The sequence below is a fragment of the Spodoptera frugiperda genome, chromosome 14 (genome assembly GCF_023101765.2).
Source record: "Spodoptera frugiperda isolate SF20-4 chromosome 14, AGI-APGP_CSIRO_Sfru_2.0, whole genome shotgun sequence".
Lineage (NCBI taxonomy): Eukaryota > Metazoa > Arthropoda > Insecta > Lepidoptera > Noctuidae > Spodoptera > Spodoptera frugiperda.
Genome location: NC_064225.1, coordinates 4,936,335 through 4,961,704, shown reverse-complemented (window position 1 = coordinate 4,961,704; position 25,370 = coordinate 4,936,335). Strand labels below are relative to the sequence as shown.

Here is a 25,370-nt window from a genome sequence, read left to right as displayed (position 1 = left end):
TGCTGGGCCCCATCTGTGGTGGTCTGATGGCTCTTTGATACGCGCGCGGAACGCGACGCGTCGCACGCACGGGTCTGGTTCTATTCGGGCGATGAGCTACCCTTGCTCGCCGTCTGCAGACCATATGTGTCATAAGTCTTATATAATAGAGGGTGAGCCTATTGCCATATACTAGCACAATTTCATAATATATCTAATTCTTTCTTTAATCTCTAGTCACAAGATTATACTATGCGTAATTACCGCTACGATATGTAAATTGTATGTAATAGATGTATTATGGTAATGCAATGCGGACCGGAAACTTTGTAATTTCATAGATTTTGTTTTGCTCCAATTTGAATGAGTAATTTCACGCGACATTTCCAAGGAATTAGTCGCCACGTAGTGATTATATTACGTTTTAATTTCACATGTAATTTCAAATAGTGGTGTTAGGTTTATTTCGAATTTGGATACGGGAACGAAATTGATGTTGTATTTAGTAGGGTTAATGTTGTTGGTATCAGTTTTGGTTACAAATGTAACATTTTTTCAGAGTAACTAATGTCAACTTTTCCAAATATAAATCTACCTTTGTATCTTTTGTATATATAGAGTAACGTACAAACGATTACTCATCATAAGACCATAATTATAACCACCAGTCATAAGACCATATGGAGAGCCATCACTTTTTTCATCCAAATCGGTTTAAAAACGAATCTTAACATTATTAAGAACTCTCCAAGACTCGAATTTATTCGAAACATCAGTTTCACTTTGCTTTTTAATAAATATAATACTTAGTACACATGGTTCATCGATATTCGGTTATAGTTACGGAACTATAAAACATCACTATTATGGAAGTGGATATTCATTTCGTATGTAGATGAGTAACATTAGGTCACACACATGAGGTATTAGGTATCAAATTAGTTCTATTTCTACGATCTAGTAATTTGGGCCTTTGCTTAAGTCATTTAGATTCTATTAGATTTGGCCTTTCGTAAAATATTTTTTTCTTTAGTATTTTTGCATTAAAGTGAGTCGCATATTACATGGAGTACTTATTTGCTAGTTGCTTAATGCGCTGAATACAACTCCAAGTTCTGCGCTAAAGCAGAGAATTTGGGACGATGTAAGAAAGCTGTTGTGAGCTATAATATTCTACAAATATAAAAAAAACTGTGATGGTCTGTGTCACAATATCTCTTATCTATGGATGATTATCTGTTTTCGTCTATTGCGTATTAAAAAATAATTGACGATCATCATCACCAACTTAAAGCTTATAAGTCGCCTCTGCTGACCAAAGGCCTATTTTCGCGCGGACAAGGTTTGAGCATTTATCACCACGCTTAATTAATGCGGGTCGACGTTTTCATACTTGTAATTAGAAATTATAAGCCCAGGTTTTCTCGCGACGTTTTCCTTTACCGTAGTGTCTAAATAAATCTTAGAAAGTTCATGTAACTCAGACAAAGCTCACATTGGTTCTTGCCGTTGCGTTGGTAGGTTTCGAACTCATGCATGAAAACGGGTGTCTTAATCCTTGGGGCAACAAGAGCAAAATACTTTTCTCTGGAAAAAACGAGAATTTGGTTACCGAAAAATATAGTAGGTACACACAATACCCGTAGTGCCATCTTCTGAACAATAGAGTAAATTATAGACGCCATCTACCGAATGATGCTAGAACTTTCTCAAGAAATTCAGAACTTTTGTAATGACATCAATGAATTCGTATTATTATAATTATAATATATGATGTGTTGGATTGAAAAAATGTTTTACATCAATTACAACGGGATAAATTTATTTATTTAAATAAGATACGAGTCAGTTGTACAGTTGCGGATAATTCAAAACAGATGGCAGCATAGCAGCAGCAGAGTGCAGAGTCGTATTGTACATTGGAAAATAAAAATATTAACATGGAGATTAATTTTGAATTTTTGACTATTCTCTAGCATACATTATTTTTAGTAATAAATTTATTACTAATTACTTTATAATATATAGTCATAAGTCAAAGCGTTAATTGCAACTAAGTTTAAAATCACTAATCCATTTTGAGCAAGTGTGGTGATTAATGCTATTTGTATCTCCGTGTAAAAAGAGTCAGAAAGTATTTATAGGCTTATGATGATGTGTGAAGAATCATGTAAATATGGAAAGTTTTTAAGTCACTGTCTCAAACTCCATATTGTTTAGTTCAGGTACATAAAGAAAATTGTGAAAATCCAAACATTCAGGTACTTAAGGGTATTAGAATATCTTAGCTCTTCCTTTGTTTTATTTGTTTTGCTACGAAACGAGCATCCGTCACATAGTACTGGCTACGCTCTAAGTGCTACGAACAATTTGACTACGAGTTGCTACGAGCTACGCTCACTCGCTTTACTATAAAGTTACTGCCTCCTGCTCATTACAATATCAGTCAAGTTTCATCTAGTCGAGAGCTAACTTCGAGTACGTCAATTTGTCGTATTTATTCGAATTAGTCATTTACTTAATCACGTTGATGTGAACAAGTACATTGGATATACCATAACATTAAATCAAATACTTTTATACAAAAACAATAATTTATTTATTTATATCAATCTAAATTATCATCATTTAATATCATTTGTTGAGCAGCCCCGCTTGCTGTATAGCTTGCTTCGCCGCGTTGGTGATGTGTCGGAACCTGTCGCCACCTATTTGTATGCCGCCGAACCTGGAACAAGGACGAGCAACTTAATAAAACAGGAACAAACCATCGAGTCAATAAACTCACTTCAACTAGGTACATATACGTGGGCCGAGAACATTCAGTCAACGCATTATAATATAAATTCTTTACTTCATTGAGTAACAAACGGAAAGAAGAACATAAAACAGTGAAACAGAAACTCACCAGCGCGTCACTACCACCGCAGTATTCAGGCAGTTGTTGGTCTGCAAGAGGTGCAACAACCTGCCGCCGGCGTGCGCCTCGCCGTCTTCATCGTACCCCTGCACTATTTCCACACCTTTGGCTGTTCTGTGTTCTATGCGGTACGCCACCATGTTGTGCTTCGCGTTTACAATCTTCCGATGCATTTTGAGTTTGGTCAACACAGCTCTGAAAGTAATTGGTTTGGTTAAACATATTCAACGACGTATTTAAATCATCACTTTTTGAATTAACGTTATGAATTAGACAAGCGGTGCGACTAGGTAGTTCTCTACTTACTTGACATCATCTACAGAACCAACTCGAGCTGCGTGTCCTTGGAAGCTACTTTTCCTATCTGTGATGACCTCTCCGTGGGTGATGTCTGGACACTCTGCCTGCAAATCGCACAAACCATTAGTCACTCACTTCTCTAACAATATAACAAACACTGCAGGTACTAAAATATCTTACCGCCTTTGTATATTCATCGGGACGAGATTTGACTTTCTTTCTCTCTGTTCTCTTGTTTCGCTCTTGTCTGGACTCGACGGAAAATAAGAAGTTGCGGATCTCTTCGACCCACCGGAACACTATAATTTCACCTTTGTGTTTCCTGAAAAAAAAAATTATAGGACATTAAATAAAATGTAAATAAGAATCACTAAATGCTACTATATGGAAACTCAAGTGTTGGATTAGTACAATAGCTACTTCAAATATATACTCACTTGTATATTTGGTCCAAGGAGCGGTGGAGTCTCTCCTTGGTTTTCCTGTCCACCCACGGAGCAGATACTACATAGACAGGCGGCGACTCCGAGGGGTAGTCTCGGGGCATTGTCACATGTATGACGGCTTCGTTGTTTCTCTCTATTATCTTAATACAGTAGGAACTCCCAGTACCACTGCTGCTGTCTGCTTGAAACTCCTTTTCATAAATTGAAGCTAACGCTTCTCTTTCTTCTCCCTAATACAGAACAGAAAATGGATAAATAAATAGTACGGTTGGAAAAATGTACAATTTTAGTTTGGTTTACAGTTTGCGAAACTCACCTGTTTTAACAAGTTAATGTTTTCCATGTCGATGTTATAATTATAGAAAGAAATGTTACAAATATGCTGTTGCTCACTCAGCAAGAGAGACTCGATAGCAAAGACCGACCACCGACGATGACTGTGTGGATCAACGATGAGTTACAACTATATATACTACGGAACACTTTAACGACCGAAGAATTTAGAGTACCGTCGTTAAGCTTATCGTAGTATTTTACAAATTAAATGTCTTTAGAAATGGGTCAATTACTAATAAGGTCATTTAATATATCGAGGAAATTTATGAAAAATCATTTCGAAGGATCGCTTTGATGTTTGTCGTGTGCTCGTCATTTTACTTCTTCGTCGTGGTCTTACATTATGTAATCCCAAAAATGATTGATATATTGATGATTACACTTTGGACCCGAAGATTCGGGCTTAATCCTTCGGGTCAGCTTCCATGACTGCCAAACCGGTCTGAATGAAACTAACTCTTCTGCGTTCAAATCTTCTTAATAAGAAAGAGGCGTCTAGAACTTTGACAGCGGGGGATAAGTCAGTTTGTAGAATTTCCGCTGTAATTAGGTCGAGTCCTGGTGCTTTGCCTATCTTAAGAGAGCGGACTGCTTTCGGTGGTTCTATGTCAATATAAAGTAGCCGCGGTAGTGTAGAATAAATATTTAGAGCATCAGGTGACGCTCTAACTGATAAACGGAAAACCTCTTCAAAGTGCTTACGCCAACGTGCCAGCTTCTTTCGTTCTTCTGTTCTTGATTTCGGAGGCTTATTCCTCCTTGACTTGCCGTCACCTAAAAACGATTTAGTCGCATGGTATAATTCCTTCAGTTTGCCGGTGTTTGCGGCTTGTTGAGCACGATCAACAATACCGTCCGCCCACTGTCGCCTATCCCTGCCGGTACTGCGGTAAATTTTCCTGCGTTTTTAACGGTATTGCGTGTTAAAGTCATCTCAAGAGCGTTCGTTGTGAGTCCCAAGAAACTTCAGATGAATATTTCAGCTTTCCTCGATCAGACCGCCATGCGTTGCGATATTCAGTCCTCGTTGTGAGTCAAAAATAATATTTTTTATTCGCAAAATAAAGAGATGTTTTTGCCAAACTTTGTCATGAATAAAATAGTAAGTTCGTAATATAATTTAAATTAAGTTACATGACACCAAAAGCTGAGACCCAATACGCTGAATATACATATGTGTTGTAAAGCCATGTTGATACCTCTAACAGTCTGGTTGAGATCTTGCGTTTCCTCATGCCCTAGGATCACCAGGTATTCTAGATTTACATTTATCCTTGTTTCGATTTTCCACTTTATATGGACAACAAAAGCTATCTCTACCAAACACCGAATTTCCAGCTATCGAGTGCGAGAAGAGGCCTTGGTCAGCAGTGGCCACTTAAAGGCTGTTGGTAATGAAGGTTTTGGTTTGTCATGGTCGCTCGAATATCAAGGACGCTTGCATGAGGGTATGCAAGAGGATGCAGGTTCACAACTTGAATGCTGATGCTTTGTTACCGTTCTCGTCAATTTTCCAGATAAAAACTATTCTATGCTATAATTATCGAATCTCAAGCAATGTTACTACGAAATCTCACCAAAATTGATTTAGAGGTGCAGTAAACCTCACCCAATTTATTGCAGTTTGTTTGTTCACCTATTTTAACGGCTGTATGTTAAAACATTTGGTCGTGTTGAGAGGACGGACGAAGGTAGAAATCCAGCCTTAAAATACCTAGCTTTCCTTTCTACGACTCCTTTGGTTATCACCAGCCGTTATTATTTACCACTCTGTAGTTTCTTACTACTCCCAAGAGACAGGGCAGAGATTGTGTTTTTTTATGTCATGGAAAAGAATGTAGGAAAAAAGAAATCACCTTGTTTTTAAGAGGTATATTTTATTCACTAATTCAAGTTTACACTTTAAAAATATCCACACATTTAAACTATAAAATGTAAATAAATAGAAAAAAAAATACATTTTTAATAATAGCATTTTATTTTACTTATTTATAACTACACTAATCTTAAAACTAACACAAAAACTTATGGTTACAAAAATATATACATAAATCATTAGGTAAATTATACATAAATATAATTAGTCTAACTATAAAATTACATCTTAATTTACCTAATACAATAATTATATTTAAACATTACATAAGAAGTTTCCTATTTAATTTCATATGTCCTCGAATAGTTGCAATGCAACAGAGATACCCGTCGCCACTGCTACTACAACCTCAACTTGTATGTCTGCCGTCGGTAACTTGAGCCGCTCAAAGAACTCTCTGCACAGTTCCTTGTCTGCATCAGAGACTCCGAACTTCAAGTTGGGCCGTGACTTACTAGGTTCTGTTCTGATAGACTCCATACCAAGTTTCGGTGTATTTTGAGTGGCTTTGAGGATTTTCTCCGCAATTACCTCAATCCTTTTAATGTTTGCGGCGGACTGTCTTAGTTCTTCCTCGGTACTTTTAATTTCATTATTATTTTGAATGCATTTTGCGATTTGGTCCACAATATTTTCCATTTGGTAACCCATATTAATATATTGTAGTGGGTCGACTAATTCCAACAACCGAAAAGTTCACTTGTTTTAAATGATACTCTTGAAACAATAGTATCACGTGCACTTCAGTCTTGATAATATTAAAACACTGCGACTCTCACTCGGCAACAGACTTGTAGACCGACCACTGATAGGCGACTGCTCGTATCAACGACAAGGCAAACACTGACTACTCCGTGAATGCAGATTTACTAACCAACTCTGACGAAGAAAGAGTTTGGGGTGGGGGTGCTATTGTTAAGCTCAAGCATGTGGTAATTTATGTGTTATTTAAAAAATCATAATGTACAGCTATAACGAAGCGGAGTCAAGTACCACAAGCTTTTAAATTAGTTACTGAAATAAACTCTTCCTAGACCAGTTTGATTTTAATTAATTAACTTAAGGAAATTAGGTTAATTAAGGCAAAAATCTCAGGATTTTAGTTAGTCAATAGGAGAAAATGGGAATAAATGGAAGTTGTTATGCTGGAGCAACTAGTTCTAGATATGTATGCATTTAGATAAATCATGGACCATTGACCTTATTTATTAGAATTAGTCATTTATTTAATCACGTTGATGTAGTAAAGCAATTATTCCTCAACGAAAATAACATGGGATGTACCGTAACATTAAATTAAATACTTTTATACAAAAATTTATTTATTTATTTACATCAAGTTTTGTTGAGCAGACCCGCTTGTTGTATAGCTTGTTTCGCCGCGTTGGTGATGTGTCGGAACCTGTCGCCACCTATTTGTATGCCACCGAACCTGGAACAAGGACGAGCAACTTAATAAAACAGGAACAACCCATCGAGTCAATAAACTCACTTCAACTAGATACATATACGTGGGCCGAGAACATTCAGTCAACGCATTATAATATAGATTCTTTACTTCATTGAGTAACAAACCGAAAGAAGAACATAAAACAGTGAAACAGAAACTCACCAGCGCGTCACTACCACCGCAGTATTCAGGCAGTTGTTGGTCTGCAAGAGGTGCAACAACCTGCCGCCGGCGTGCGCCTCGCCGTCTTCATCGTACCCCTGCACTATTTCCACACCTTTGGCTGTTCTGTGTTCTATGCGGTACGCCACCATGTTGTGCTTCGCGTTTACAATCTTCCGATGCATTTTGAGTTTGGTCAACACAGCTCTGAAAATAAATGGTTTGGTTAAACATATTCAACGACGTATTTAAATCATCACCTTTTGACGAAAATTGCAATTGAATTGACGTTATGAATTAGACAAGCGGTGCGACTAGGTACTTGTTTACTTACTTGACATCATCTACAGAACCAACTCGAGCTGCGTGTCCTTGGAAGCTACTTTTCCTATCTGTGATGACCTCTCCGTGGGTGATGTCTGGACACTCTGCCTGCATATCGCACAAACCATTAGTCACTCACTTCTCTAACAATATAACAAACACTGCAGGTACTGTAATATCTTACCGCCTTTGTATATTCATCGGGACGAGATTTAACTTTCTTTCTCTCTGTTCTCTTGTTTCGCTCTTGTCTGGACTCGACGGAAAACAAGAAGTTGCGGATCTCTTCGACCCACCGGAACACTATAATTTCACCTTTATGCTTCCTGAAAAAAATATTATAGGACATTAAATAAAATGTAAATAAGAATCACTAAATGCTACTATGGAAACTCAAGTTTTGGATTAGTGCAATAGCTACTTCAAATATATACTCACTTGTATATTTGGTCCAAGGAGCGGTGGAGTCTCTCCTTGGTTTTCCTGTCCATCCACGGAGCAGATAGTACATAGACAGGCGGCGACTCCGAGGGGGTAGTCTCGGGGCATTGTCACATGTATGACGGCTTCGTTATTTCTCTCTGTTACCTTAATACAGTAGGAACTCCCAGTACCACTGCTGCTGTCTGCTTCAAACTCCTTTTCATAAATTGAAGCTAACGCTTCTCTTTCTTCTCCCTAATACAAAACAAATTAGAGTAAATAAATAGTACGGTTTGAAAAATGTACAATCTGACTTTGGTTTACAGTTTGCCAAACTCACCTGTTTTAACAAATTAATGTTTTCCATGACGATGTTACAATTAAAGAAAGAAATGTCACAAATATGCACTCGCTCACTCAGCAAGAGAGACTCGATAGCAAAGACTGACCACCGACAGACGACTGTGCGGATCAACGATGAGTTACGACTATATATACTACGGTACACATTAACGACCAAAGAGTTTGGAGTACCGTCGTTAAGCTTATTGTAGTATTTTACAAATTAAATATCTTTAGAAATGGGTCAATTACTAATGAGGTCATTTAAAATATCGAGAAAATTTACGAAAAATCATTTCGAAGGATATTGGTGATTTGTGTGCTCGTCAAGTAGGTTTTCCAATAAGTAATCCCACGCGTCTGTCAGAGCATTTGTAAAGCAGTAGGTACAGAAATTACATTGGAACCGAAGATTTGGGCTTAATCTTTAGGATCAGTTTCCGTGACTGCCAAACTGGCCTCAACTGCGCGAAACTAGCTCTTCCTGTGTCCAAATATTCTTAATAAGAGGCGTCAGAACAGTTTGTAGCATTTCCGCTGTAATTAGATCGAGTCCTGGTGCTTTGCCTGTCTTTTTATTTTTGTTTGTATGTATGTATGGGTATTTTAGTTTCCACGCTATAGTTTGGATATATATTTCAGATTGTCCAATCTTTATTGACAAAATAAATAGATGTAATGCTAAACTTTGTCATAACTAAAAGGGTATCTGTGTCAGTCGATTTAATTTAATTTCAATCAAGTTACATGAGACCAAAAGCTGAGATCCAATACGCTGAATATATGTGTTATAAAGCCGGTATGTTGATACCTCTAACAGTTTGGTTGGGTTCTTGCGTTTCCTCATCAGGATCACCAGATGTTCTAGATTTAATTTTTTACTTGTTTCGATTTTCCCCTCACATGGACAATAAACCCTATCTCTACCAAATAACGAATTTCAGCTCTCGAGTGCGAGAAGAAGCCTTTGGTCAGCAGTGGCCACTTACAGGCTGTTGATGATGAAGCTTTTGGCATTGTCGTGGTGGCTCGGAGGCTTAAGACGCTTCTTATTCAGGAGGGTGCGGGTTTGAAACCTGAAATGCTTTGTTCCCGTTCTCTATTATCGGAAACAATTTTTACGAATAAAAATCATTCTATGCTCGTTTTATTTTTTTATTTGCCATTTTAAGTCTGTAAAAACATCTTTGTAGACGAAATAGAAACCCAGCCGTAAAATACCTAGCTTTCCTTTCTCACGACTCCTTTGGTGGTGCTCTTTCCTTGCGACCTATTTTTTTGTTTGCCTTTGGTTACCACCAGCCCTGAGCTTGTGTTTTATGTCATGGAAAAGAATGTGTGAAAGAAAATAAATCACCTTTTATTTTTATGAATTAATTTTATTAAAAAATTCGATTCACAACTAAAACTAGGAAACGAAAACAGATATAAAAAAAATACATTTTTAATAATAGCATTTTTTATTTTACTTACATTTATAACTACACTAATCTTAAAACTAACACTAAAAACTTATGGTTACAAAAATATATCTACATCAATCATTAGGTAAATAATACATATCAATTATAATTAGTCTATAACATACAATATTAATTTTATACAATACAATAATTATATTTAAACATTACATAAAGAAGATTTCTATTTAATTTTATATTTCCTCGAACAGTTGCAATGCAACAGAGATACCTCTCGCCACTGCTACTACAACCTCAACTTGTATGTCTGCCGTCGGTAACTTGAGCCGCTCAAAGAATTCTCTGCACAGTTTCTTGTCTGCATCAGAGACTCCAAACTTCAAGTTGGGCCGTGACTTAGTGGCTTTGATGATTGTCTCTGCAATTACCTCAATCCTTTTAATGTTTGCGGCGGACTGTCTGAGTTCTTCCTCAGTACTTTGAATTTTAGTACTGTTCTGGACGCATTTTGCGATTTGGTCCACAATATTTTCCATTTGGTAACCCATAGTTATATTGTATAAAGGTTTTTATATTTTAAACAAAGGTGCGTCGACTAATTCCAACAACCGAAAAGTTCACTTGTTTTAAATGATACTCTTGAAACAATAGTATCACGTGCACTTCACTCTTGATAATATTAAAACACTGCGACTCTCACTCAGCAACAGACTTGTAGACCGACCACTGATAGGCGACTGCTCGTATCAACGACAAGGCAAACACTGACTACTCCGTGAATGCAGATGCACTAACCAACTCTGACGAAGAAAGAGTTTGGGGTGGGGGTGCCATTGTTAAGCTTACACAGTGTGGTAATTTACGTGTTATTTAAAAAATCATAATGTACACCTATAACGAAGCGGAGTCAAGTACCGTAAGCTTTTTGATTAGTTACTGGAATAAACTGTTCCTAGACCAGTTTGATTTTAATTAATTAACTTAAGGAAATTAGGTTAATTAAGGCAAAAATCTCAGGATTTTATTTAGTCAATAGGAGAAAATGGGAATAAATGGAAGTTGTTATGCTGGAGCAACTAGTTCTAGATATATGCATTTAAGAAAATCATGGACCATTGACCTTATTTATTAGAATTAGTCATTTATTTAATCACGTTGATGTGATAAAGCAATTATTCCTCAACGAAAGTAACATAGAATATACAATAACATTAAATCAAATACTTTTATACAAGAACAATTATTTATTGATTTATTTAAGTTTTGTTGAGCAGCCCCGCTTGTTGTATAGCTTGCTTCGCCGCGTTGGTGATGTGTCGGAACCTGTCGCCACCTATTTGTATGCCGCCGAACCTGGAACAAGGACGAGCAACTTAATAAAACAGGAACAAACCATCGAGTCAATAAACTCACTTCAACTAGGTACATATACGTGGGCCGAGAACATTCAGTCAACGCATTATAATATAAATTCTTTACTTCATTGAGTAACAAACCGAAAGAAGAACATAAAACAGTGAAACAGAAACTCACCAGCGCGTCACTACCACCGCAGTATTCAGGCAGTTGTTGGTCTGCAAGAGGTGCAACAACCTGCCGCCGGCGTGCGCCTCGCCGTCTTCATCGTACCCCTGCACTATTTCCACACCTTTGGCTGTTCTGTGTTCTATGCGGTACGCCACCATGTTGTGCTTCGCGTTTACAATCTTCCGATGCATCTTCAGTTTGGTCAACACAGCTCTGAAAATAAATGGTTTGGTTAAACATATTCAACGACGTATTTAAATCATCACTTTTTGTATTAACGTTATGAATTAGACAAGCGATGCGACTCGGTACTTCTGTACTTACTTGACATCATCTACAGAACCAACTCGAGCTGCGTGTCCTTGGAAGCTACTTTTCCTATCTGTGATGACCTCTCCGTGGGTGATGTCTGGACACTCTGCCTGCAAATCGCACAAACCATTAGTCACTCACTTCTCTAACAATAGAACAAACACTGCAGGTACTGAAATATCTTACCGCCTTTGTATATTCATCGGGACGAGATTTGACTTTCTTTCTCTCTGTTCTCTTGTTTCGCTCTTGTCTGGACTCGATGGAAAATAAGAAGTTGCGGATCTCTTCGACCCACCGGAACACTATGATTTCACCTTTATGCTTGCTGAAAAAATATTATAGAACATTAAATAAAAAGTAAATGAGAACCACTAAATGCTACTATGGAAACTCAAGTTTTGGATTAGTGTAATAGCTACTTAAAATATATACTCACTTGTATATTTGGTCCAAGGAGCGGTGGAGTCTCTCCTTGGTTTTCCTGTCCATCCACGGAGCAGATAGTACATAGACAGGCGGCGACTCCGAGGGGTAGTCTCGGGGCATTGTCACATGTATGACGGCTTCGTTGTTTCTCTCTGTTATCTTAATACAGTAGGAACTCCCAGTACCACTGCTGCTGTCTGCTTGAAACTCCTTTTCATAAATTGAAGCTAACGCTTCTCTTTCTTCTCCCTAATACAGAACAGAAAATGGAGTAAATAAATAGTACGGTTGGAAAAATGTACAATTTTAGTTTGGTTTACAGTTTGCGAAACTCACCTGTTTTAACAAATTAATGTTTTCCATGACGATGTTACAATTAAAGAAAGAAATGTCACGAATATGCACTCGCTCACTCAGCAAGAGAGACTCGATAGCAAAGACTGACCACCGACAGACGACTGTGCGGATCAACGATGAGTTACGACTATATATACTACGGTACACATTAACGAGCAAAGAGTTTGGAGTACCGTCGTTAAGCTTATTGTAGTATTTTACAAATTAAATGTCTTTAGAAATGGGTCAATTACTAATGAGGTCATTTAAAAATCGAAAATATTTACGATAAATCATTTCGAAGGATCATTCACACGTGGTGATTTGTGTGCTCGTCAAGTAGGTCTTCCAATATGTAATCCCACTCGTCTGTCAACGCGTGCGTAAAACAGTACAGATTTTACATTGGACCCGAAGATTTGGGCTTAATCTTTAGTGTCAGTTTCCGTGACTGCCAAACTGGTCTCAGCTGCGCGAAAGTAGCTCTTCCTGTGTCCAAATATTCTTAATAAGAGGCGTCAGAACAGTTTGTAGCATTTCCGCTGTAATTAGATCGAGTCCTGGTGCTTTGCCTGTCTTTTTATATGCTTTGCCTGTATTTTTATTTTTGTTTGTATGGGTATTTTAGTTTCCACGCTATAGTTTATGTTTTCAAATCCAATCTTTATTGACAAAATAAATAGATGTATTTGCCAAACTTTGTCATAAATAAAAGAATATCTTCGTCAGTCGATTTCATTTAATTTTAATTAAGTTACATGAGACCAAAAGCTAAGACCCACTACGCTGACTTTGTGTTATAAAGCCGGTATATTGAAACCTCTAACAGTTTGATTGGGTTCTTGCGTTACCTCATCAGGATTACCAGATGTTCTAGATTAATTTTTTTTGGTTGGGTTCTTGTTTCGATTTTCCCCTCACATAGACAATAAACCCTATCTCTACCAAATACCAAATTTCAGCTCTCGAGTGCGAGAAGAGGCCTTTGGTCAGCAGTGGCCACTTACAGGCTGTTGATGATGTTTTTTGCTTTGTCGTGGTGGCTCGGAGGCTTAAGACGCTTCTTATTCAGGAGGATACGAGTTTGAAACCTAAAATGCTTTGTTCCCGTTCTCGTGAATTTTTCTGGATAAAACTCATTCTATGCTTTTATCGAGTCTCAAACAATCTTTGTATAAAATCAAGACAAAGTCGTGAGCTTGTTTTATGTCATGGAAAAGAATGTGTGAAAGAAATAAAAGAAATCACCTTTTATTTTTATGAGGTAATTTTATTCACTTAAAAATATCAATTCACAATTTAAACTAGGTAATGTAAACAGATATAAAAAATCAGCATTGTTTATTTTACTTACATTTATAACTACACTAATCTTAAAACTAACACTAAAAACTTATGGTTACAAAAAATATATCTACATCAATCATTAGGTAAATAATACATATAAACTATAATTAGTCTAACCTTAGAAAATATATAATATTAATTTATACAATACAATACATATATTTAAACATTACATAAAGAAATTTCCTATTTAATTTTATATCTCTTCAAACAGTTGCAATGCAACGGAGATACCCGTCGCCACTGCTACCACAACCTCAACTTGTATGTCTGCCGTTGGTAACTTGAGCCGCTCAAAGAACTCTCTGCACAGTTCCGTGTCTGCATCAGAGACTCCAAATTTCAAGTTGGGCCGTGACTTAGTCGCTTTGAGGATTATCTCCGTAATTTCCTCAATCCGTTTAATGTTTTCAGCGGACTGTCTTAGTTCTTGCTCAGTACTTTGAATTTTAGTACTGTTCTGGACGCATTTTGCGATTTGGTCCACAATCATTTCCATTTGGTAACCCATAGTTATATTGTATAAAGGTTTTTTTTATTTTTTACAAACGTGCGTCGACTAATTCCAACAACCGAAAAGTTTACTTGTTTTAAATGATACTCTTGAAACAATAGTATCACGTGCACTTCACTCTTGATAATATTAAAACACTGCGACTCTCACTCAGCAACAGACTTGTAGACCGACCACTGATAGGCGACTGCTCGTATCAACGACAAGGCAAACACTGACTACTCCGTGAATGCAGATGCACTAACCAACTCTGACGAAGAAAGAGTTTGGGGTGGGGGTGTCATTTCTAAGTTCAAACGTGTGGTAATTTACGTGTTATTTAAAAAATCATAATGTACACCTATAACGAAGCGGATTCAAGTACCACAAGCTTTTTAATTAGTTATTAGAATAAACTGTTCCTAGATTTTAATTAATTAATTTAAGGAAATTAGGTTAATTAAGGCCACCAGTTTGATTTTAATTAATTAATTTAAGGAAATTAGGTTAATTAAGGCAAAAATCTCAGGATTTTATTTAGTCAATAGGAGAAAATGGGAAATAAATTATTTTTAAAACCGAAGTTGTTATGCTGGAGCAACTAGGTCTAGATATGTATGCATTTAAGAAAATCATGGACCATTGACCTTATTTATTAGAATTAGTCATTTATTTAATCACGTTGATGTGGTAAAGCAATTATTCCTCAACGAAAGTAACATAGGATATACCGTAACATTAAATCAAATACTTTTATACAAAAACAATAATTTATTTATTTATATCAAGTTTTGTTGAGCAGCCCCGCTTGTTGTATAGCTTGCTTCGCCGCGTTGGTGATGTGTCGGAACCTGTCGCCACCTATTTGTATGCCGCCGAACCTGGAACAAGGACGAGCAACTTAATAAAACAGGAACAAACCATCGAGTCAATAAACTCACTTCAACTAGATACATATACGTGGGCCGAGAACATTCAGTCAACGCATTATAATATAAATTCTTTACTTCATTGAGTAACAAACCGAAAGAAGAACATAAAACAGTGAAACAGAAACTCACCAGCGCGTCACTACCACCGCAGTATTCAGGCAGTTGTTGGTCTGCAAGAGGTGCAACAACCTGCCGCCGGCGTGCGCCTCGCCGTCTTCATCGTACCCCTGCACTATTTCCACACCTTTGGCTGTTCTGTGTTCTATGCGGTACGCCACCATGTTGTGCTTCGCGTTTACAATCTTCCGATGCATTTTTAGTTTGGACAACACAGCTCTGAAAATAAATGGTTTGGTTAAACATATTTAACGACGTATTTCAATCATCACTTTTTGAATTGACGTTATGGATTAGACAAGCGGTGCGACTAGGTACTTCTCTACTTACTTGACATCATCTACAGAACCAACTCGAGCTGCGTGTCCTTGGAAGCTACTTTTCCTATCTGTGATGACCTCTCCGTGGGTGATGTCTGGACACTCTGCCTGCAAATCGCACAAACCATTAGTCACTCACTTCTCTAACAATAGAACAAACACTGCAGGTACTGAAATATCTTACCGCCTTTGTATATTCATCGGAACGAGATTTGACTTTCTTTCTCTCTGTTCTCTTGTTTCGCTCTTGTCTGGGCTCGACGGAAAACAAGAAGTTGCGGATCTCTTCGACCCACCGGAACACTATAATTTCACCTTTATGCTTGCTGAAATAATATTATAGGACATTAAATAAAATGTAAATGAGAATCACTAAATGCTACTATGGAAACTCAAGTTTTGGATTAGTGCAATAGCTACTTCAAATATATACTCACTTGTATATTTGGTCCAAGGAGCGGTGGAGTCTCTCCTTGGTTTTCCTGTCCATCCACGGAGCAGATAGTACATAGACAGGCGGCGACTCCGAGGGGTAGTCTCGGGGCATTGTCACATGTATGACGGCTTCGTTGTTTCTCTCTGTTATCTTAATACAGTAGGAACTCCCAGTACCACTGCTGCTGTCTGCTTCAAACTCTTTTTCATAAATTGAAGCTAACGCTTCTCTTTCTTCTCCCTAATACAGAAAAGAAATTAGAGTAAATAAAATTGTTTGGAACACTTGGAAAAATGTACAATTTTTGTTTGGTTTACAGTTTGCGAAACTCACCTGTTTTAACAAATTAATGTTTTCCATGACGATGTTACTATTACAGAAAGAAATGTCACGAATATGCACTCGCTCACTCAACAAGAGAGACTCGATAGCAAAGACTGACCACCAACAGACGACTGTGTGGATCAACTATGAGTTACGACTATATATACTACGGTACACATTAACGAGCAAAGAGTTTGGAGTACCGTCGTTAAGCTTATCGTAGTATTTTATAAATTATATATCTTTAGAATTGGGTCAATTACTATTTAAAATATCGACAAAAATTAACGAAAAATCGTTTTATGAAGGATCATTCACTATATTGGTGATTTGTGTTCTCGTCAAGTAGCTCTTACAATATTTAATCCCACTCATCTGTCAGTGTCGTTCGGAAAGCAGTACAGAAATTACATTGGACTTCGGGTCCAATGTAATTTCTGTGTTTGGGCTTAATCTCTAGTGTCAGTTTCCGTGACTGCCAAACTGGTCTCAGCTGCGCGAAAGTAACTCTTCCTGGGTCGAAATATTCTTAATAAGAGGCGTCAGAGAACAGTTTGTAGCATTCCCGCTGTAATTAGATCGAGTCCTGGTGCTTTGCCTGTATTTTTTAGTCTTGTCTGTATTTTTATATTTGTTTGTATGGTTATTTTAGTTTCCACGCAATAGTTTATGTTTTCAAATCCAATCTTTATTGACAAAATAAATAGATGTAATGCCAAACTTTGTCACAAATAAAAGAATATCTGTGTCAGTCGATTTAATTTAATTTTAAATATATCTCTACCAAATACCGATTTCAGCTCTCGAGTGTGAGAAGAGGCCTTTGGTCAGCAGTGGCCACTTACAGGCTGTTGATGATGAAGTTTCTTGCTTTGTCGTGGTGGCTCGGAGGTCTAAAGCCGGGTCCAGACGAGTGTAACGTGTAATGTAATCCACCGTGTAAAGCCGGGTCCAGACGAGTGTAACGTGTAATGTAACATTACGTGTAATTTAGCATCAACAGTGTGGACGGCACACGAACTCAAAGCGAATTGTGAACGCGAAAATATTTCAAAAGCTGTGTGCCACTCAGTTGCGTCTTTGTGTTCGCGCGAAAAACCGACAGCCGATGGATCAACCCCGAGCGCCGCGCGAGCGTTACATGTAATGCTCGTACTGCCGTCCACACGTAGAATTCGTGTTACATTACACGGTGGATTACATTACACGTTACACTCGTCTGGACCCGGCTTAAGCCGGGTCCAGACGAGTGTAACGTGTAATGTAATCCACCGTGTAATGTAACACGAATTCTTCAGCGCGAGTGTTACATGTAATGCTCGTACTGCCGTCCACACGTAGAATTCGTGTTACATTACACGGTGGATTACATTACACGTTACACTCGTCTGGACCCGGCTTTAAAGCCGTAACACGAATTCTATGTGTGGACGGCAGTACGAGCATTACATGTAACGCTCGCGCAGCGTTCGGGGTTGATCCATCGGCTGTCGGTTTTTCGCGCGAACACAAAGACGCTCGCAGTGCTCGTTTGGACGGCGTTCGTGAAGGTTGTGTCGTATGTACGTATTGTACGTTCATGATGTGGAGTGACGAACAATCGCTTGAACTTATTAGTTTGTATCACGAAAAACCTGTTAATTGGGATCCATAAAACCCGCAATACTTTAAAAAAATCTGAAACACGATGCTTGGAATGATATTGCTCATTCATTGGAAAGATAAATGTAGAGGATCAGCTATCACGACCTTCCTGTTCGGCATGTTCGTAGCAACTGAGTGGAAACAGCTTTTGAAATATTTTCGCGTTCACAATTCGCTTTGAGTTCGTGTGCCGTCAACACTGTTGATGCTAAATTACACGTAATCTTACATTACCCGTCTTATTCAGGAGGGTGCAGGTTTGAAACCTGAAATACTTTGTTCCCGTTCTCTTGGAATTTTCAGGATAAAAATCACTCTATGCTCTTATTGAGTCTCAAACAATCTTTGTACGAAATAAAGACAAGCGTGAGCTTGTTAAAAAACAAGCTTACGCCATGGAAAACAATCTCAAAACAATGTGTGAAAGAAAATAAAAGAAATCACCTTTTATTTTTATGAGGTAATTTTATTAAAGAATTCAATTCTCAATTTAAACTATATAATGTAAATAGATAAAAATAATACATTTGGTTTTAATAATAGCATATTTCATTTTACTTACATTTATAACTACTTACACTAATCTTAAAACTAACACGAAATACTTATGGTTACAAAAATATATCTACATCAATCATTAGGTAAATAATACATATCAATTAAAATTAGTCTAAACTTATATAAATACAATATTAAATTATAAAATACATACAATAAATATATTTAAACATTACATAAGAAGTTTCCTATTTAATTTCATATGTTCTCGAATAGTTGCAATGCAACAGAGATACCCGTCGCCACTGCTACTACAACCTCAACTTGTATGTCTGCCGTCGGTAACTTGAGCCGCTCAAAGAACTCTCTGCACAGTTCCTTGTCTGCATCAGAGACTCCGAACTTCAAGTTGGGCCGAGATTTAGTGGCTTTGAGGATTATCTCCGCAATTTCCTCAATCCTTTTAATGTTTTCAGCAGACTGTCTGAGTTCTTCCTCAGTGCTTTGAATTTTACTAATATTTTGGACGCATTTTGCGATTTGGTCCACAATCATTTCCATTTGGTAACCCATATTAATAGTATTGTACAAAGGTTTTTATATTTTATACAAATGTACGTCAATTATTGACCACAAAAGAAAAGTTCACTTGTTTTAAATGATACTCTCGAAACAATAGTATCACGTGCACTTCACTCTCGATAATACTAAAACACTGCGACTCTCACTCGGCAACAGACTTGTAGACCGACCACTGATAGGCGACTGCTCGTATCAACGACAAGGCAAACACTGACTACTCCGTGAATGCAGATGCACGAACCGACTCTGACGAAGAAAGAGTTTGGGGTGGGGGTGCCATTTTTGAGCTCAAGAGTGTGGTAATTTACGTGTTATTAAAAAATCCTATAGCGAAGCGGGGTTAAGTAATACAAGCTTTTTAATTAGCTACTGGAATAAATTGTTCCTAGACCAGATTGATTTTAATTAATTAAGGAAATTAGGTTAATTAAGGCAAAAATCTCAGGATTTTAGTTAGTAAACAGGAGAAAATGGGATTAAATGGAAGTTGTTATGCTGGAGCAACTAGATCTAGATACGTATGCATTTAAGAAAATCATGGACCATTGTCCTTATTTATTATTAGATTTAGTCATCTATTTAATCAAGTTGATGTGGTAAAACAATTATTTCTAAACGAAAATAACATAAGATATACCGTAACATTAATTCAAATACTTTAATTTTATACAAGAACCGTAATTTATTTATTTTCAAGTTTTGTTGAGCAGCCCCGCTTGTTGTATAGCTTGCTTCGCCGCGTTGGTGACGTGTCGGAACCTGTCGCCTCCTATTTGTATGCCGCCGAACCTGGAACAAGGACGAGCAACTTAATAAAACAGGAACAAACCATCGAGTCAATAAACTCACTTCAACTAGATACATATACGTGGGCCGAGAACATTCAGTCAACGCATTATAATATAAATTCTGTACTTCATTGAGTAACAAACCGAAAGAAGAACATAAAACAGTGAAACAGAAACTCACCAGCGCGTCACTACCACCGCAGTATTCAGGCAGTTGTTGGTCTGCAAGAGGTGCAACAACCTGCCGCCGGCGTGCGCCTCGCCGTCTTCATCGTACCCCTGCACTATTTCCACACCTTTGGCTGTTCTGTGTTCTATGCGGTACGCCACCATGTTGTGCTTCGCGTTTACAATCTTCCGATGCATTTTTAGTTTCGACAACACAGCTCTGAAAATAAATGTTTTGGTTAAACATCTTACTAACAACTTATTTAAATCATCACTTTTTGACCAATATTGCAACTGAATTAGACAAGCGGTGCGACTAGGTACTTCTTTACTTACTTTACATCATCTACAGAACCAACTCGAGCTGCGTGTCCTTGGAAGCTACTTTTCCTATCTGTGATGACCTCTCCGTGGGTGATGTCTGGACACTCTGCCTGCAAATCGCACAAACCATTAGTCACTCACTTCTCTAACAATATAACAAACACTGCAGGTACTACAATATCTTACCGCCTTTGTATATTCATCGGGACGAGATTTGACTTTCTTTCTCTCTGTTCTCTTGTTTCGCTCTTGTCTGGACTCGACGGAAAACAAGAAGTTGCGGATCTCTTCGACCCACCGGAACACTATAATTTCACCTTTATGCTTCCTGAAATAATATCATAGGACATTAAATAAAATGTAAATGAGAATCACTAAATGCTACTATGGAATCAAGTTTAGGATTAGTACAATAGCTACTTCAAATATATACTCACTTGTATATTTGGTCCAAGGAGTGGTGGAGTCTCTCCTTGGTTTTCCTGTCCATCCACGGAGCAGATACTACATAGACAGGCGGCGACTCCGAGGGGTAGTCTCGGGGCATTGTCACATGTATGACGGCTTCGTTATTTCTCTCTGAACTCTGTACCTTAATACAGTAGGAACTCCCAGTACCACTGCTGTCTGCTTCAAACTCCTTCTCATAAATTGAAGCTAACGCTTCTCTTTCTTCTCCCTAATACAGAACAGAAAATGGAGTAAATAAATAGTACGATTGGAACAATTTACAATTTTAGTTTGGTTTACAGTTTGCGAAACTCACCTGTTTTAACAAGTTAATGTTTTCCATGACGATGTTTCAATTATAGAAAGAAATGTTATAAATATGCACTCGCTCGCTCAGCAAGAGACTCGATAGCAAAGACTGACCACCGACGGACGACTGTGTGGATCAACGATGAATTACGACTATTATATACTACGGTACACATTAACGAGCAAAGAGTTTGAGTACCGTCGTTAAGCTTATTGTAGTATTTTATAAATTAGATGTCTTTAGAAATGGGTCAATTACTAATGTCAGTCATTTTAAAATCGAGAATATTTACGAAAAATCGTTTGAAAGGACCATCCACTCGTGGTGATTTGTGTGTTCGTCAAGTAGGTCTCAAAATATATAATCCCACACGTCTGTCAACGCGTTCATAAAGCAGTACAGAAATAACATTGGACCCGAAGTTTTGGGATTAATCCCAAAACTTCGGGTTAATCTTTAGGGTCTGTTTCCGTGACTGCCAAACTGGTCTCAGCTGCGCGAATGTAGCTCTTCCTATGTCCAATAATTCTTAATAAGAAGCGCAGAACAGTTTGTAGCATTTCCGCTGTAATTAGATCGAGTCCTGGTGCTTTGCCTGCCTTTTTACATGCTTGCCTGTATATTTATTTTTGTTTGTATGGGTATTTTAGTTTCCACGCTATAGTTTATGTTTTCAAATCCAATATTTATTGACAAAATAAATAGTTGTCATATATGAAATAATATCTTCGTAATTCGCTTTCATTTAATTTAAATCAAGTTACATTAGGCCAAATGTCAAAAACCAATGCGCTGAATATATATGTGTTGTAAAGTCGGTATGTTGAACAGTTTGGTTGGGTTCTTGCGTTTGTTCATCAGGATCACCAGATGTTTTAGGTTTACATTTTTTTCGTGTTTCAATTTTCCGTTCATATGGACAATTAACCCTATCTCTACCAAATACCGAATTGCAGCTCTCGAGTACGAGAAGAGACCTTCAGTCAACAGTGGCCACTTACAGGCTGTTGATGAAGTTTTTTGGTTTGTCGTAGTCGCTCGGAGGTTTAAGACGCATCTTATTTAGGAGGGTTTGAAACCTGAAATGCTTTGTTCTTGTGGCATTTCCACGATAAGAACTATTTTATACTATTATCGAGTCTCAAATAATCATTGTGCGAAATCTCGTCCAAATTGATTTAGTTTTGTAGTAAACTATGCTCGTACACGCCTATTTTTTTATGTTTGCCATTTTAAGACCTGTATGTTAAAACATTTGGGTATGTTGAGAGGAAGGATAAAGGTAGAAACCAAGCCGTAAAATACCTAGCTTTCCTTTCCACGACTCTTTCGGTTGCCACCAGCCGTTAAAGCTATTTGCCACTTTATAGTTTCTTACTACTCCTAAGAGACAGGGCAGAGATTGTGTTTTTTTTTATGTCATGGAAAATAATGTGGGGAAAAAAATAAACCACCTTTTGTTTTTAAGAGGTATTTTTTATTCACTAATTCAAGTTTACACTTCAAAAATATCCACAATTTAAACTAGAAAATTTAAACAGATATAAAAGAATACATTTTTAATAATAGCATTGTTAATTTTACTTACATTTATAACAACACTAATCTTAAAACTAACACTAAAAACTTATGGTTACAAAAATATATCTACATCAATCATTAGGTAAATAATACATTATAAACTATAATTAGCCTAACCTTAGATAATATACAATATTAATTTATACAATACATACAATAATTATATTTAAACATTACATATAAGAAATTTCCTACTTCATTTTATATTTCCTCGAACAGTTGCAGTGCAACAGAGATACCCGTCGCCACTGCAACTACAACCTCAACTTGTATGTCTGCCGTTGGTAACTTGAGCCGCTCAAAGAACTCTCTGCACAGTTCCTTGTCTGCATCAGAGACTCCAAATTTCAAGTTGGGTTGTGGTTTAGCAGGACCAGTTCTGACTGATCCCATGTCAGGTTTCGCTGTATCCTTAGTGGCTTTGAGGATTTTCTCCGCAATTACCTCAATCCTTTTAATGTTTGCGGCGGACTGTCTTAGTTCTTCCTCGGTACTTTTAATTTCATTATTATTTTGAATGCATTTTGCGATTTGGTCCACAATCATTTCCATTTGGTAACCCATATTAAAAGTATTGTACAAAGGTTTTTATATTTTAAACAAATTTACGTCGATTAATTCCAACAACAACTGAAAAGTTTACTTGTATTAAATGATACTCTTGAAACAATAGTATCACGTGCACTTCACTCTTGATAATGTTAAAACACTGCGACTCTCACTCGGCAACAGACTTGTAGACCGACCACTGATAGGCGACTGCTCGTATCAACGACAAGGCAAACACTGACTGCTCCGTGAATGCAGATGCACTAACCAACTCTGCCGAAGATAGAGTTTGGAGTGGGGGTGCCATTGTTAAGCTTACACAGTGTGGTAATTTATGTGTTATTTAAAAAATCATAATGTACACCTATAACGGAGCGGAGTCAAGTACCGCAAGCTTTTTGATTAGTTACTGGAATAAACTGTTCCTAGACCAGTTTGATTTTAACTAATTAACTTAAGGAAATTAGGTTCTTTAAGGCAACAATCTCAGGACTTCATTTAGTAAATAGGAGAAAATGGGAATAAATAGAAGTTGTTATGCTGGAGTAACTAGGTCTAGATATGTATGCATTTAAGAAAATCATGGACCTTATTTATTAGAATCACGTTGATGTGATAACGCAATTATTCCTCAACAAAAGTAACATAGGATAAACCGGAACATTAAATCAAATACTTTTGTACAAGAACAATAATAATTTATTTATTTATGTCAAGTTTTGTTGAGCAGCCCCGCTTGCTGTATAGCTTGCTTCGCCGCGTTGGTGATGTGTCGGAACCTGTCGCCTCCTACATAGGTCACTAGTTAAGTCTTGCAATACATTCGTTCTATTAATGGAGGGTAGACAAAAATATTTTTATTTGAAAGTGCAGCTAATACCTTGACAGTTCATACATAATAACCCGACATTAATCGTGTAGTTAAGTAGTAAAAATTTTTTTAAACAATTAAAATGTCTGAATGGTCTAATACCGAGTTGCGAGTTGTTATGCGTTACAACTTTCTGCGTCAACTGTCGGTAGATGAGTGTGTGGAAGAAATGAACACTGTTTTGGGAGAAAAGTGTCCTCACCGCACAACAGTTTACCGATGGTATCGTGAGTTTGGACGTGGTAACTTTAATGTTAATGACGCTCAAAGATCAGGACGTCCCATTGAGGTTACTGTCCCAGAAAACGTTGCGAAAGTGTCAAAATTATTAAAAGAAGATCGACGTATAACATATCAACAGATAGAAGAGATCCTGTAGATAAGTGCACCAAGCGTACACAAAATTCTTCACGATATTCTTGGCGTAAAAAAAGTTTGTACACCATGGGTGCCACACGACCTCAAAGTTGAACAAAAGGAGGCAAGAGTGAACTGGTGTAAAAAAATGCTAAAGTTATATGAAAATGGTACCTCTAATAACATTAATAATATCGTAAGTGGTGATGAAACATGGCTATATTACTTCGACGTACCATCGAAAAACAAAAATAAAATTTGGCTGTTTGAAAATGAACAAACTCCAGTTCAGGTGAGGAAATCACGTTCAGTCAAAAAGAAAATGATCGCTGTATTTTTTACTCGGCGGGGTATTTTGGAACGAGTAGTTCTAGAAAGTCAGCGTACTGTAACCGCCTCTTGGTACATCAACGATTGTTTGCCAAAAGATTTTCAGAAGCTTCAGGAAATTCGACCGAATTCAAGAATGGACACTTGGCATTTTCATCACGATAACGCACCCGCGCATCAAGCACGTGATACCGTCGAATTTTTGAACACCAGTGGTGTTAAAGCACTTGAACATCCTGCGTACAGCCCCAACCTAGCGCCCTGTGACTTTGCTCTTTTTCCTATCATCAAGGATCAGTTGAAAGGAAGACGATTTCCTACAGATATTGAGCTTTTGGGTGCTTGGGACCAAGCATGTTCAGAACT

General features: G+C 37.4%; 2 protein-coding genes across 4 annotated transcripts; both read right to left on the bottom strand.

Annotated features, from left to right (window-relative positions):
- Positions 1–2,613: 2,613 nt before the first annotated feature.
- On the bottom strand, positions 2,614–12,845 carry LOC118279095 (protein IMPACT-like). Of its 3 annotated transcripts, none has more exons than XM_050698459.1 (5): positions 12,258–12,845; positions 7,978–8,119; positions 3,206–3,303; positions 2,888–3,094; positions 2,614–2,707 (listed from the first exon to the last, which is right to left on the bottom strand). In XM_050698459.1, exons 1-5 carry the CDS (start codon positions 12,365–12,367, stop codon positions 2,614–2,616), a joined length of 651 nt encoding a protein of 216 aa, XP_050554416.1. In that variant the 5' UTR covers positions 12,368–12,845. The 3 variants fall into 3 exon arrangements, with proteins under 3 accessions (XP_050554416.1, XP_050554417.1, XP_050554418.1); XM_050698460.1 differs by lacking the exon at positions 12,258–12,845 and adding an exon at positions 8,232–8,546; XM_050698461.1 differs by lacking the exons at positions 2,614–2,707; positions 2,888–3,094; positions 3,206–3,303 and adding exons at positions 7,425–7,676; positions 7,804–7,901.
- A 2,232-nt stretch (positions 12,846–15,077) lies between these two features.
- Positions 15,078–21,349, bottom strand: LOC118279099 (protein IMPACT-like). Its single transcript, XM_050698228.1, has 6 exons — positions 21,323–21,349; positions 20,994–21,235; positions 20,743–20,884; positions 15,803–15,900; positions 15,485–15,691; positions 15,078–15,304 (listed from the first exon to the last, which is right to left on the bottom strand). The coding sequence occupies exons 1-6, from the start codon at positions 21,347–21,349 to the stop codon at positions 15,208–15,210; spliced, it is 813 nt and encodes a 270-aa protein (XP_050554185.1). The 3' UTR covers positions 15,078–15,207.
- Positions 21,350–25,370: the final 4,021 nt, after the last annotated feature.